Source organism: Botryllus schlosseri, chromosome 1, assembly GCF_051294905.1.
Source record: "Botryllus schlosseri isolate E-star chromosome 1, Bs_hap1, whole genome shotgun sequence".
Taxonomy (NCBI): domain Eukaryota; kingdom Metazoa; phylum Chordata; class Ascidiacea; order Stolidobranchia; family Styelidae; genus Botryllus; species Botryllus schlosseri.
This window is the reverse complement of record NC_137236.1, coordinates 3,130,521-3,145,788: the sequence shown is the minus strand read 5'-3', so window position 1 is coordinate 3,145,788 and position 15,268 is coordinate 3,130,521. Positions and strand designations below refer to the sequence as shown.

The window sequence follows — 15,268 nt, the reverse complement described above, 5'->3', positions numbered from 1 at the left end:
GTATTTACGCACCTATGGCATAACTTTAGACAATTTTATTTCTAACGACTTCTGTTGACAACACTGTTTAAAACATGTTTTAGACAATGTTTCTTAAAACACCGTTTGTTTTAAATACAACCGCAACGAGAACTAATGACCTTCAAAAATCCGCAACTAGCTAAAACACAATTAACCGGACGCACAATGTAAGTAATGTAATATATGTGTGCTGATTGTGTAATGTGGTTGGTTTGGTTGTAGTGACTGACTGAAAATTACGGGTTCCCCCAAAGCTCGTAGATTATCTTAGAACAGACCTTGGTATTTGACGTGTCGCGGGTGAAATATTCGGACGGCGAAAAGTTGCTTGGAATTTGTAATTCAACATTTCAATGCGTACTAAAGCCATGGGATGTACATAAATTGCGTTTACTTTGAGGGCTGTTTAGTGTTCATCTGTTCATCGTGTGGTTAGCCTACTACGTTCGTTGTATGCTATTGTCTATAATCAAAATAAAGTCGATATAACATGGATCACGGGATAATTTGAGTCGGGATTATGACAGGGTTATTTGAGTCGGGATTATTACAGGGTTGTAACCAGGGCTGTGAAGTTGGAGTCGGAGTTTGGCTAATTTCCTCGCAATGGAGTCGGAGTCGTGTTTAATTACATTATGCTTAAAATTACTCTATGCTAAATATATCAAATGACTACTACAATCATGGTTGTAACCTAGTCACGAAGGCTCCGAGTAGCAAGTTAATCTCATTTTCATAGTTTTGATTCGACTTCAAGTCATTGTGTTGACGGCTCAGTTTCCAGTTAGAGTATTGGTAAGATGGTAACCCACTTATTATAACCCAGTTTGTTGATATCGAATGGTTCGCATTCATAATTTAATAATTTTCCGCACTTGTAGCAGTTTTTGGTCGCATCTTCAAGTACCAGTACCAATAAACGAAATCCCAATACACTGTAATTTTTTTCATGTCGTTGAAATCAGAAAAGACAACACTTTTTTCGTCAAAAAAGATCCCACGTAAAATGTCCCAGATGATGCCGATTGTGCTTTATATTTAGGTGTTTCCGTATTTAGGTGTTTCCGATCTAGGTGATACCTCACGGCGGCCTGATATAGAATACTAAATAATCTGGCGTACATGTCGACCTATGTTCTGTCCTCTCAATAACGCTAAAATCGCCTGGTGTACTCGACATTAAAATTGTTTGAATCCCGCATGGGACATTTTCTTATAAACGGAAAAATGAACGTGTATGCAAATGAACATACTGCACTAAAATAAATTGAAGGCAAGAAATAGGACATGCAGCATAAATCGTAGCCGGAAATTTTTAATTAGAATATCGCAGCCCTACCCGCATGGAAATAAACCACATTCTAAGCCCAGCTTGGAAAAATTACTTGAACTTATTACAGAATTTGTTATTATGCTACTTAATTGACAGAATTTGTTATTATGCTACCTAATCGAAAGTACAACTCACTAAACAAATGTAGTGAGTACCCGCATTGAAATAAACCACATGCTAAGCCCAGCTTGTAAAAATTACTTGAACTTATTACAGAATTTGTTATTATGCTACTTAATTGAAAGTATAATTCACTAAACAAATGTAGTGAGAAAATTGACCTTATACAGGATTTGTACCATGTAACGAACTTGTAGTACTTGTGAAGTACTACTCAAAAAACGAATGTAGTGAGAAATCCGTTCTTAGAAAGTCTTATTCTGGAGCATATTGTTGAAATCTTAGAAAGAAATCGGCCAATTTGGTAGACACATATTGAGCACTTTTGTCACCTATTACGACATGCTGGACGAAAGCCAGAAGCTGAAAATCTATCGGATACGATAGGTCCCAGGCATAATAGCATGCCATGATATTAATCAGCATATCGAAGACCGTATCATATTCTTGACACGAAGTTCTGTGGCCATCAGCCAGAATCCAGCCCTGGATCTTCCCACTCTCGTGCTTTGCGACAATCAAATGCGGAGGTTGTGATCTTTTGCAGTGGATTTGAGTATCTTGAGCCTGAAATTGAAATATTTAAAAAAAATTCAAACAATGCATACGACTGTCAACAACAGGGGTAACATCTCTACACCAGTAATTCACCAAGTTATTTAGACACGCCACACAATAAGTGTAAAATTTCACGCCCCCTTATCGTCATGTCACAAAAGTTGATTGCATGGAACGTTATGACTGGTAATGAGAAAATTCTCAAGTACAAAATTCGGAGTATACACAGAACAATAACTATGAATTTTACGTAAATGGCGGGAAGCGACAAAACTTTTTGTTGTTGACCACTGCTTTCCACCCCCCTTCATATGCTTTCTTGCCCCTCAGTTTAAGAGAGAGAGATATGGTATTCTTTTTCGCCTGCACCATCGAGATGCTTAGACGACGGAGTTGCGATACGACCGCGAGGTCATCTAGTCTGCACCCCCGTTTGTTTTCTCCTCCATGCTATTCGTGATTGCTGAGCGCCTAGCAGGATAGCTGCGGATACCAATTTTCAAGTCTTTGGTATGACCCGGCCGGGGATCAAACCCATGACCTACCGATCGAGAAGCCGGACGCATTACCATTACACTATCTCGCTCACCACTGCCGCACAGTCAGCTGCATGTATCAGTGATTGACATCATTATATAAACTTGGTTATAATCAAGTACCTGTTCCACTGACAATGCAGATACTGTGGACTTCTTCTTAGAGTTCAGGCTGGCGTCTGTCTTCTTCCACTTTACTCTGCCATCGGCGAGTTGCGATTGTACTTTCAGCAGATTTTTCAGTTGATCATTCACACTGAACTGAAAAACAAAAAATCGAGAAGTTATTATCAATCAGTTCTAAATCATAATAGCTTTGCAAATCCCAATTTACCCTATCCAATGTATGCATCATTTTTGTGTAATTAGTTCTCATCTCATCAATTGGTGCGATCAACTTCCAGAAATCTTCCCTGACCTGTAAAAATACGAGTTTTTCGAGTATTATATCAAGAACGGGCACTTTATTCTTTGTGGGCGTATAAAAGGCACATAATTCCTACCCCACATCATTCATGTTGCTGACATCAGAATGAGTGAATACAGGAATACAGGAATACTAGTCTCGACCCTAATACTCAATTCAGAGTCAATACACTGACCCGAACTCGATATCGCAGAGGCCTAATGATAAATCATTCATGCGTTCACTCACCAGTCTGATATCACCCAAGGAAGGGAACGTTTGCAGAATTTCATTGAGGGATCCCTTTCTTCGTTAGCTGAGCACGCCGGTGTCCGTACAATTGTTTGAAAAGAGTCACGATTTTCTGCCAGTTGCAGTCCTCGTTGTCGAATTCCTTTTGCAGCTGACGAGTCGCTTCTTTAACAGTCAACTTGAATCCACCTGAATGTGTAAATATTAGTAGGGACACAATACTCAAATGTCTTGGTGCTACCGCAAACAGGGTCTGGTCTAATTTCCTACCCACAACGCTCTTATGCCCATGAACAATGCAGGTCTACTTCTATTCCCAAAGTACAAACTACGCTGTAATTGAACCGGCGCACATCACCGGACTACTTCTATATAATCACAGTACAAACTACGTTGTAATTAAACTGGCGCAAATCACCGGACTACTTCTATATACTCAAAGTACAAACTACGTTGTAATTTAACTGGCGCAAATAACCGGACTACTTCTATATACTCACAGTACAAACTACGTTGTAATTAAACCGGCGCACGTCACAGGACTACTTCTATATACTCACAGTACAAACTATGTACTTCTATACACACATTACATACTATTTAGTAATTTACCTGACACGGAAGCGTTTTTAAAGGAAGCATTATGACAACATAACAGAATGTAAATTGACAAGATTCAAAGCTTTTTACTATGTTTGGTACGCATCAATACGGCCAATCAATGCTAACACAGTAGAAATAAGTATCACAACTTCAATTCCCGTTGAAAAATTGATACTCATGGCGAAAGAGCGTCTCATACTTCGAAATATCGTCTTTTACCACTATACACTTAAATCAGTTCAACTCTTTCGACGCCGAGCTAAATTTGACGATTGTCTTCAAAACGCCGCGATTTTCACCAAATAATCCTAATTTCAACCGATCGTAACTTCGTCGCTACCTTAGTTACCGAGACGTACCTACGTCCGTATTGTAGTCGTGAACGATATCTATCTAATGATGCGTAACGTGCCTTGATTGATCCTGTCGTGTTGCTAGGACAGGCTTCGGTACGAACTGAAGTTTGGCTGATTTCAGGCGCGCTGCTGCCAAGGTATGGATTTTGTTGGTGTTTCTATGGTACTTATAGATTAGCTGTGACGTTGTAAATTTCACAGAATATTCTTATTATATTATATATTGATAATATATTATCCTTAAATCGTTAATTCCTTTTCACTGGCAATGCGGAGGTTTAGAACCGTCGTGAAATACTGCTGCCGACATGATCCTCGGCCGTCGATGCTTCACGGTTATCATTGTGACGTCAAATCCGCAATAATGGCTCGACAATTTGACTTCTGCTAGTACCGGTACTCAAGTTTGTTTTTCAGGCGCAGTTACATACCGACGGAGCCCATTTGTGTACGATTACAAGCAACGATCTGCACAAAAACATCATTATTTGTCTCTGTTGAGTCCTCGTCATCTCATGATGGAATTTTACGTTTGAAAAACATGAATAAATACGTATATATTGGTGTGAAGTCTGTGTTGTCGCAGTACATGTACTGACTTGGTGGCTTCAGTAGATCCGTATATTAACTTAACGCGCGATGTGTCGCTAAAGATTGATGATAATGATGTAAAATGTCTTTAGGTATTGGCATCTGTTGAAAATCATTACCGTCGTGGAAATATATATCAAATAAAGTTACTATTCCGAACAGGTAATCTAGCAAAATTGTTTCTTAGTAGCAAGTCTTGAATTTTGAATTCATTACCGCACAATGCCCCGACTGCCATGGACGCAAAACGGCATGTCAGATTTTCGAGACAAAAATACGCTCTCTCGACTTAGCGAACATATGGGGATACGCGGCGTTTTGAAGACAATCTCTAGCGAACATATGGGGATACGCGGCGTCGAAAGAGTTAATTGATACTCATTCAAAATCCGCGTACTATAAGCATTGTGCCCAGCCCTAATCGCTAGTTACGCAATGTTCCAAGTTCAAAGCGGAGAGCTATAGCTATAGCTGTTATAACAGCCTGGCATATTTCTTAAGCTATGCGTGAGCTATATACAGATTAGGATCGTACTCTATATCAGATATCTATATAACAGGGTACATTAATGCTGAAGCTATTTACCTACCTTCCAATTTCTTGATATGGCGCGATGCAACACCGTTACTCACCAAGAAAGTTTTGAAATCTCCAGCAAAATCAGTTCCTGTCATGTTCCCAGCACGTTGAATCGCAAAAGGGCGAGACGGGCAACACAGAACTTACGCAAAGCGGAAAAAAAGAGAAATTTTCTCTATAGCGCCTAGCTTTTTTCGCGGCCATGCGCTGAAAGCTCTCCTTTGTGATGCCTCAAGCGGATAATTTCGCGATTCTGGGATCTCAAATTGACAGTGTAGTGTAGTCACTTTACTATTCTTTGAAATTACAATGAAATGCCGATCTTGGCCGTCTGAGTCTCGAGTCATATGACTTGGTTCGAGTCATGCGTAATGACTCGAGTCCAAGTCGAGTCAATACACAGATTGACTCGAGTTGAGTCGAATAATTTCGGAATTTTGCGAAAATGACTCGAGTCAAGTCGAGTCATCAGGAAATCCTGACTCGAGTCTTTAGAACCCTGACTACAATTACAATTACTGTTAAACATGTAAGTAAGTACAATTATAATTACAATTACTGGTAAAAGTCTGATCGATTCGCTAGATAAGTGCTCTTTGACAACTGTAGCGACGTATTTAGCAACAATCTCAAGCTATTCATGTTTCATTCATGACTCGTACTACAGTACGTAGTTTCCCCTTTAATTAGAAAAAAACAAATTTGAACGTATTCGAACTATTCCTAATCATAAGCTCTGAAAAATATTAAAAAATAAAATTTTTATAAGCAACTACTAACAATCAAAAGTTCGAGCGACTGGCAACGACTAATAGCGAATAGGATACAAGACAGTCAATTAAATGTACTCAAATGAATACTCAGAGCTGAGTAAGGTGAATGAAATGTAATTGGTAAGGCAATAAGGATGATACCGATAAGGTGTGTAAAATTAAAATAAATGCAAAAGTAAAGAAGCTCCTGATAACTACCAATTACCAAATTTTGGTTCGCAGTTACATTTTCACTTGCTCAAAACTGTTCGACTGCATTTGATGAACATTAGGGTGCGGAAAGGTTCTGGCCCCAGTAAATTAATCTAAGATAGGAGGTAAGACTGGGATAACCTAACTAACATCTCTACAAATGTGTGATCTAGTGTGATGAAGTCTTGGTTGAAAATTTGAATTTCTTTTTGCAATTGCTGCAGCAAGCCTCAGTACTGGAAAGAGATTATAATAAAACACCGACCGTAGTGTAGGAAATGATTCAGCACAGGTTACAGAAGAGTTTATTTGCTTTTCGTCCATTTATGAAATAGTAAGATTTTGTTCGATAGCCTATATTGTAATTCACCAAGTTTTCTGTTGGAGCTGAAGTTGGCCTATGGGAAACAGTTTAGTATGCCTGAAATAGTTAACGAGGTACGCATAGAACACCCATGTTAATGTACTAATTATTTTATGTTGTGATTGTCAGGTGTCAATAACAATGCATTTGAAATTGCATTTAGTAAAATTTTTATCAAATTTGTATCAATTACACAGAATAGAAATGCTTCAATGACAATTAAAATATTATGAAAAATATAATTAATTACATGCAGCTTAATTACAAATTACAGTTGATCCTACTGTGGCCGCCTCGCTCGCAAAAATGAAATCGAAAGTGAATAAAATTAGCCATCATTCACTGAAATCAAATCGTAATCTCAATTATAGAGTACGGTGTATTCCTAGAATTGATTGAAGCCGTTTGAATGGATTAGTAAATGACCGTGGCTCTAAACCTAGGGTCGTTTGCCTTTATTATGGGGATCGCAATGATGTTGAACATACTCAGCTTGCGAAATATGCCCTGATTAAGTCTGTGCAAAGCTTTTATAGTTTGACATGATATTGGCAGACATTGTATTCATATTTCATTCATCATTCCAGGTGAAGGAAGTGGATTTGCTCGCCAATAAGTTCTCAGCAACAGCACTGCGTTCACTTTTCGGGCATCGTCGGATTGAATCGCTATCTGGAAAATTGGGTTGGGAAGTGAGATCGGTTCTATGATTATTTAGTTGTGTACTAACAAGCCACTATAATTTTATGTGGGTATGCGGAGACTTGTGACGTGACAATCGCATGTGATTGGTTTATTCGGCTATGTTATAAAATTGTCAGGTTGACGAAAACAACACTGCAGGCCAACTTTGGGTCAATTTTAACCAGTAGATGCGATTCTCTTGCAGTAAAAAATTTTGGATTTATAATTAAAAGTTACAATTTTAAAATTTTTCTTTCAACAACGTAAAATTGTTGTGCTGTCACTAGAGACGATGCAAACTAAATGTGGCTCAATTCCCCCAACAATTAGAAGCGAAGTTATTGCGGTAGAAAAAATTTGGACTCGAATAAAATAATTTTACGGTAATAATTTGTTGAAATAGCTGATTCGTGGTACAGAACTTGAATATACCTTTCAATACAAAATCCATTGTAGTAGAATATTTATTAAACTCGAAGACTTTTTTGTTGCCTCTTTCAAGAGTTAACGGCACACTGAAGGGAGTTGAACGGATTTGGTTTTGCTTCTAAATCCATTTAATTCCCTTTACTGTGCCGAAAAGTATTTGAGTTTAAATATTGTACTACAATGGATGTTGTATTGAAAGCTATAATTATTTCCTATAAAATCATGGAATTGGAAATTTTACCACGGCAATAACTTCGCTCCTAGCGGTTGGAATTGAGCCAAATTTGGTATGCATCATCACTACTGACTGCCTAACAATTTTATGGGGTTGAAAGAAAAACTTTGAATTTTTTTGAAATTAAATTAGTTTGTCGTGAAGCCAAATTTGGTTTACAGCGTTGTTTCAACCAACCTAACAATTTTATCACATAGACAGTGAATTCTGAAGAATATTTTTTAACAGTCCCACTCTGCTTTCATCACTAAGCCGTACAGTATTTACCCACTGATATGATGTTTTAATATCCGCACTGTGTCATTAATATCGAGCTATGTAATCGAATTTGGTGAAATGGGGAATTATGTAGCGTAGTGGCAGCAATAAGAGCACAGAGCTAATGCCACGACCTCGTGAACAATAATCCGCTTTTTACTGAATTGAGAATGAATGAAATGAATGCAATGTAATGAAATTTGGTATTGGTGTGATCGATACCCGTCAGTCTGGCGGCGATCAAGTTGTGCATCCATATTTTGACAAATTATGTCCCATTTACGCAATCACACGTCGTGTGCCGCTAAAAAATGCACTGCGTGAGTAACAAGTAACATTGCTAGCATCGTCACAATTCTGGAGTGTGCATGTAGACATTGTCGGTACGCAACAGATAATTACCAGTCCTTTTCAACAAAGTGTGCATCTAAAAGTTTTTACTGAACATAACAGCGTTGTGGAATGCAGCGTTCTGTTTGCCTTGTAATATAGGAGTCAATATGAAGTCCATGAAGTAATTCAGATTTACATGCTCACGCTAGGAGACTGTCCAATTTCGCGCTCGGATCAAAAGACGAAATTCACTCGTGAATCCGTGTTAAAACTGTAATACGGTTTTGGGTGCTAACGATTTGCTTTAAAGATCAGCCAGATTGACCAAAATGTCTTTGTCTCGATTCGTAGGTTTTTTTCCCTGATGTCGTCAATATAGGTCATGCCTGATATAAACGAGTGTTTGCGGAGATATCGAGTCGCAAATGTCCCAAAATGGCACCACTGACAAAAACGCCGGTAAATTCAGTGACCCGTGTCGATGACGTTAAAATATCATGTTCTGTGATGCTTCGGTCGTCATTGTATCTACGATACGATGTCACGATATTTGGTGGATGATCGATAAAATGCACGATCTCGCGTTTCAAATCTGAACAATATTCAGGTTGTCAAGCTGAGTGTAGGAAAAGAATGGGTTGAATTGAAGAACGAAGAAGATGTCATCAAGATAAGTGGAAGTCGCATGTATTTTGGCACGGTTACAATTAAAGGGCACTTCAACGTCAAGGTTTGATATCAAGAAGATTAAACTTTGATAACGAGTCCAAGCTGTAGCTCATGATGTAATTATGAGCGTTTTGAAAATGCGATAATTTTGTAGGGAATAGTAAGGTTACAGCTTGTGATAATTTCATAAGTCTTTTTTTTTGCCTGCTGAACTTAAAAATTTTTTGTTGTCACTGTACTTTAATTTTCAATTCCCTTCGGGATTTTAGATCATTTTAAATCGATGGATGCTTTTTTTGCCATCTGTTGTTTTGAACAAGCAAGACAACTTTTTAAAATAGTCTGGTACTGAATAATTGAAGAGCTCCTGAATCATTGTGTGTGTGGGGGGGGAGGGGGGAATTCAACATATATTCTGGACAAAGTTCTGCTTCGATATATTAAAACAACGTTGTAAGAGATGCGATTTGGAATCGAATTGCTTGGTTTACTTAAATCAAATAGCCTTGAATCGAACGTTATTCAACTTTGGACAATTCAAATAACCAGTGGCGGCTCGTCCTATAGGGCAACTGGGGCATTGCCCCACCTAAAATTCTGTTGAATAACAATCCATTTATAGACGCACAGCGCTCAATATATATCGAGATCACAGCGAAACCCGCGTTTTTCTTGTGCTTTCGCTTGCAAACGCCCATACATAGCGAAGTCTCTGCGAAAATCGAATTCTCTTCTGTGTTTTCGCTTTGTGAATGCCTAGCCGGGGCTTGCCCCGGTAGCGCTCATAACAAGCTTTCACTATCTATTCTCTCAAAGCCGCGCACAATAAAGAAACGGTGATTTACTCTCTCCTATTCGTAAAATGGCCGAGCAACCGGGGCAAATATGCCTACTCGCCCCTAAGGTGTGATGTAACAATCGTATCTATATCTGAACTCGGATACCGTGATATGCGTTGAGTCGACCGTTGCTGGTACAGGTCGATTTTGATGGTGTTTCACACCATGATAATTCTTGAAACTTGGTATGTCATGTCGTGATGGTGGTATTTAACACTGTCCTAAGTTTCAGGGTTTCTACTCAAAGTTTGGGGTAGTAATTCCGTTTCCGAAGTTGAGTGTGTGCTGATCGGTCATGTATCGCAAACATATTTCACGCAAAGCCGGTATTGGTCTCCATTGATTTTAACGATGCTCCTTAGCTAGATCCGTCATGAACTTTTACATGGTATGTCTTGATTTTAGTATCGAACGCTGTGCCAAGTCTCAAGGTTGACACTCAATGATTAGGGCAGCAATTTCGTTATTAAGTTCGAGTATGGTAGAGATGTGCGCTGATCTGACACTTGGCCTACCTAACGCATTGCGGATTTCACGCAAAAGCCGGTGTATCTGTGTTCCATACTGAGATAGGTGATGAGATGATGATATCATGAAACAGTTTACTAACATCCTCGGTTTGCATTCAAATATTTAGTTTTATTTTATATTCTCCAATGTCAATTTCACCGTGGAATGGTGGCCTTCGGGCCATTTGCTCACAATTACAACCCCTGTCAAGCGCGATAGCTGTTTCGTTTTCGATGGTGGCTAACAGCTGATCGCTTGATCAGCCGATTCCTCAGTAAATATTACGCAAAATTCGGCGTTGATCTGTTCGTATTAATTTTGACAGTGTACCATACCGAAAACGGTAATGAGGCTATACTTCTCGATGATTTCATGTAACAGTGTACCAAGTTTTCGGCTTTCATCCACGTATTTATTCGGTAATATATTTTCCGAAGGCCATTTTGCAGCAGACATATAGGGTGGGTTTCAAATAGTCAACTTAATCCCGTCGTCGGGCTTAAGCTACACCCCTCAGGCTGAAGTCGGTTTCAAAAGTGTGACTTGAGGGGATTTCCCCTCCAGCGTGCGCTTAGTTAAGACAGATATCCAAGCCAGCTAGGGGGTAGGCTGAAGTCACCAGTGCTGGTAACTGTTGTGCTGGTTGTTGAAGGATACTGGCCGTTTTTCTGATGTATAGCTTGGCAAATCAGATTAGATCATTGTATATTGCTTTCAGGCAGTTTGGAACAATGTTTTTATCACAAACGTGACAAGTTGATGTCATACCGTTATATAGTGGGATTTACAGGGGAATGCTGCAGGGGTGTTCGTATACTGAACGGATTTCAGGTCAAATGGATAGCCAGAGCCCTGAGGCACACAGGACACGTCAGCACTTCTTCCATACCCGCACCATATAGTATCAAGCAATGTTCCCCATGACCACTATAACCCGCGATCGCTGGCCCCAATCGATTCAGTTACGAATATGATATGACTCTGGTTACGAGAGAGGGGATGTGATATTTCAGGCAAGGCGTAAAGATGTGCCCTACCGTTGGACTATTTCTATTGTGAATAATAATATATATTAATATCGTTGGGTTATATTTTTCATCTGAACAAGTCACAAACAATGTACAATGCAATAAGACACAATGCTATGAACAGATAGGAGGATGTCGAACGACACGCATCAGTAGCGATCCTCTACTCTAACATCCACCTCGGCCTAGAGTACCCGATGTCACAGTTCTTTTCGATGTTGATCTTTTTGAAGCCGCGACCTCTTTGTTGCCGTAAGAACGGATAAACCTCCGACAGGAATCGAACCGGGTCCGTCAGATTGGTGGACGCTTATCGTTACCACTACGCTATCTCCCCTGCCTATGTGGGTAAACAATAGTCAGCGATGCGAATCCGTTAAGGTAATGATGCTGATGAGTGGTCATGGGGAACATCGATTAATATGGCACATGTATCGAAGAAGCACCGAGATTAGGTTGTGACGTCTTGTCTGCATCTTGCTGTCACCTTGTCATTGCAGTTTTCTGACTCTTCAGAATTTCTTGGTTACCTCTTAAGCATGTCGGTGTTTTGACAGTTTGCCTTTGCTGGGGTCATAGCCAAAAAGTGAACGCATGACGCGTCATTAGAAAAATGAAAATATGTATCGTACGTATTTGGTACAGTATGGCCTAATCAACGTTGCACGCAATTTTGCCAGATTGCATGGTTTTTTATCTTGATTTCCATTTTCGTCCCACCCATATGAGCGTTGTCGTAAATATGTTCAACCGCTGTTACTTTCAGCAATAGTGCTGACTATATGGAACTTTCATCAATATGTATATTTTTGACTTTATTAAATATTGCTGATGACGTAGGTATTGTTTTTACCAGCATTGTGCTCATACTCAATTTGGTCTAGTTGACTCTTTGGCTATCACCACTCAAAATTTATTATCCTGAACAAGCAATGGCTGGCACTGCACGCGCTCCGAATTTCAGCACAGCTGAAAGAAATGGATTTATCGACTTAATTGGAAAATACCCCGTTTTGATTACCAGCAAAACTAGTGGACAGAGCGATAAGGATTTTAGAAAGAATAAAGAAGCGGCCTGGCGCAAACTTGTCAGTGAATTCAATTCATCAGGAATTGCACAAGTGGAGAGAAATGAGGACAAGTTTAAAAAACTCTGGAAAAATTTGAAGAGCGATTGTAAAAAGCATGAGGCGCAACGAGTACGGGAGCAAAGAAAAACTGGTGGTGGAATACCTGACCTTCAACCAACTGCATCAGACATGATCTATGCCAAGATCAAAAGTAGGTGCTGCAGTAACCCATCATTCCTTGTGTAGACTACATAATAATTCAGGATTGTTTTTCACAGGTTTGATACCAAGTCAAATAAGTAGCATCCCCAGTCAATTTGATGATGATTCAATATCAGTACAAGTGCAACAAGAGTCATATGCAGGCTGCGAAACACAAATGGAGGCGCCATCTTTCAGCACCACAGAAAATGTAGCAGGCATAGAACTGCCATGCTCTGAAATAGGTCTATATATATCTGTATATACACTTGAATGGTGATAACATGATCTAATACGATTTATCTTTAGGTTCTTCTGAAACTTCTATGGTCGAACTTTTTTCCGTTCCGACACTGAACCGTTAGTATACAATACAATTTCTATTCACTGCTTGAGAATTTACTGGATATTTTCTGATAGATCCTAGTACACCTGATCTGTCAACGTCTGGGGTTGCAGTTGGAACTTCAACTTCTACTTCTACTTGCTCCGTCATGAACAATCCACTACCAAATCAAGGTAAATTCGCATTCATTTCTGATTTAACCATTGTCTATTTCTGGGATGGCCGGACATTTGTGCGGCCGACGACACGTAATTCAATTAGTATGTGCTTGCGGCCGTCAACATGCAAATTGAATTTCGGAATTGAGAGAATTTAATTATTCTTGAAATTTTCAATTCGGCTTCATTTTTCAACTACAATATAGTAATTGAATTGTGCAATCTGATCCCCAGAATAGTAGCCTACAGATGCGAGCAGCAGAGGAAAATAATTCAGAATAGATTAGAATAATGCAGAAATAGATTAGTACGCAGTTCACCGGAAATGGACACGGACAGATAAACATGTGTATTTGACGTCCATTTTGTTCATTACGTCTAGGTCCTGGAATACGGCTATAGACTACACGAGAAATTGAAATGCGGCCATATCAGAAGTAACTTTCATGTTATGTTACCATGGTCATTGGTCATTGATCAGGGTATAACGTGGATTCAAAAATGATGGCTACTCAGTCCGTGTACCAGGAATATTCAGAACTCTGGATATCCATGTTTCAGACGTACGAAACTGTGTTAACATCCCTATGCTTATGCAACCAGTTACAATTAAGTTTCGATTCACTTGAATTTTTCCAAATAAGCATCAGGGATCTTGACCACTATAATTATGAAAACCCGCTTTACTTGCCAAAGCATGATAAAATAACTTTTCGCAGACCAGGAACGGACTTGAAAAGTGCTGGTCTACGGACCAGAGGTTGCCGACCCCTGCAATCAACTGCGGAATTTTGGACATATTGCAGCAATATAAATATCAACATTTTTTTAAAACTCATGGTATTTATCATTTTCATCTTTCCAAACAGCTCGCTCTAAGCCTAAGGCCACCTATGAAGAAATGAGGTTGGATGTACTAAACGCTAAATTGGAGGAGAGCAAGGCTAAAAAAATACTCCTGGAAAAGGATTTGGAAATGAGAGTTACGGAGACGAGAATGAGACAAATTGAGCATGATCTCAAAGTGAATCATTATAAAAAAAAGTCCGAGATGCTGGACAAAAAGTATCAGTGAATTTTTGCTCACTGAATCCAGTGTCTGAACCAATTTTCTGTATACTTCGTTCAATTTCGTTGACACGCCATTCTTTTCTTGCCGAGGTTTTCCACACTGCTCATGCTATCCTGTATTGCAATTTATAAAATTGCTTCCACCGTTTTTCTACACCGCTTAGGCGCTTATGCTATCCTGCTATACTGTGTTAAACTTACTATCAGCCGCTATGCGAATTTTCATTTTTACATGACACACGCAATGAAGCTCATGTTTGTTTCTTTGTAATTGAAATGGAATGTGTAGAAAAAGAATATTCATGGATTAGTTTAAAAAGTATCTCAAAATTATGCTTTGTCGCTCGGATTGTCCAGAAGGAGTCGATGCGACATGAGGGTGGTCTGAAGCATCTGGTTCGAATACGTCATCAACTTCCGTTTCATCAGTCATCTGTCGTGTCCGAATTGCCAGATTATGAAGGCAGGTTATGGCCACGACGATATTCGTGGAATTGCTGAGCTTGGTCCTCATCGGTATAGCTAAGGCGAAAAATCTTTTTTTCAGCATGCCAAAGCACTGCTCTATGCGAGAGCGGGTTACAATATGAGCGTGATTATACTTTTTTTCGGCCGATGTTCTTGGTGATAATAGTGGTGTAAGTAAGTAGCTCCTCAGTGGATATCCATTATCCCCAAGCAAATATCCATCGATTTGATTATCTTCGAATCGATCACGGATCACCGAATTGTCAAAGATTCTTGAATCGTGA

General features: G+C 39.3%; 4 protein-coding genes and 1 long non-coding RNA gene across 8 annotated transcripts in view; 3 read left to right on the top strand and 2 right to left on the bottom strand.

Moving 5' to 3' along the window:
- Positions 1 to 15,268, top strand: part of LOC145439227 (uncharacterized) — a 462,343-nt gene that overhangs the window by 207,635 nt on the left and 239,440 nt on the right. The gene's annotated exons all lie outside the window — the stretch shown is intronic.
- Positions 1 to 15,268, top strand: part of LOC145447787 (uncharacterized) — a 277,603-nt gene that overhangs the window by 219,848 nt on the left and 42,487 nt on the right. The window lies entirely within an intron of this gene.
- The window catches only part of LOC145437364 (uncharacterized), a 264,350-nt gene that overhangs the window by 239,636 nt on the left and 9,446 nt on the right, over positions 1 to 15,268 (bottom strand). The gene's annotated exons all lie outside the window — the stretch shown is intronic.
- On the bottom strand, positions 1,207 to 5,621 carry LOC145439941 (uncharacterized). Of its 3 annotated transcripts, none has more exons than XM_080317618.1 (5): positions 5,367 to 5,621; positions 3,224 to 3,415; positions 2,903 to 2,986; positions 2,692 to 2,829; positions 1,207 to 2,041 (listed from the first exon to the last, which is right to left on the bottom strand). In XM_080317618.1, the coding sequence occupies exons 3-5, from the start codon at positions 2,942 to 2,944 to the stop codon at positions 1,730 to 1,732; spliced, it is 492 nt and encodes a 163-aa protein (XP_080173744.1). In that variant the 5' UTR covers positions 2,945 to 2,986; positions 3,224 to 3,415; positions 5,367 to 5,621; the 3' UTR covers positions 1,207 to 1,729. The 3 variants fall into 3 exon arrangements, with proteins under 3 accessions (XP_080173744.1, XP_080173736.1, XP_080173752.1); XM_080317610.1 differs by lacking the exon at positions 5,367 to 5,621 and adding an exon at positions 3,839 to 3,868; XM_080317626.1 differs by lacking the exon at positions 5,367 to 5,621 and having other exon boundaries at positions 3,224 to 3,748.
- LOC145439931 (uncharacterized) lies at positions 11,091 to 14,787 on the top strand. Its single transcript, XM_080317600.1, has 5 exons — positions 11,091 to 12,951; positions 13,019 to 13,186; positions 13,251 to 13,301; positions 13,362 to 13,460; positions 14,315 to 14,787. The coding sequence occupies exons 1-5, from the start codon at positions 12,603 to 12,605 to the stop codon at positions 14,518 to 14,520; spliced, it is 873 nt and encodes a 290-aa protein (XP_080173726.1). The 5' UTR covers positions 11,091 to 12,602; the 3' UTR covers positions 14,521 to 14,787.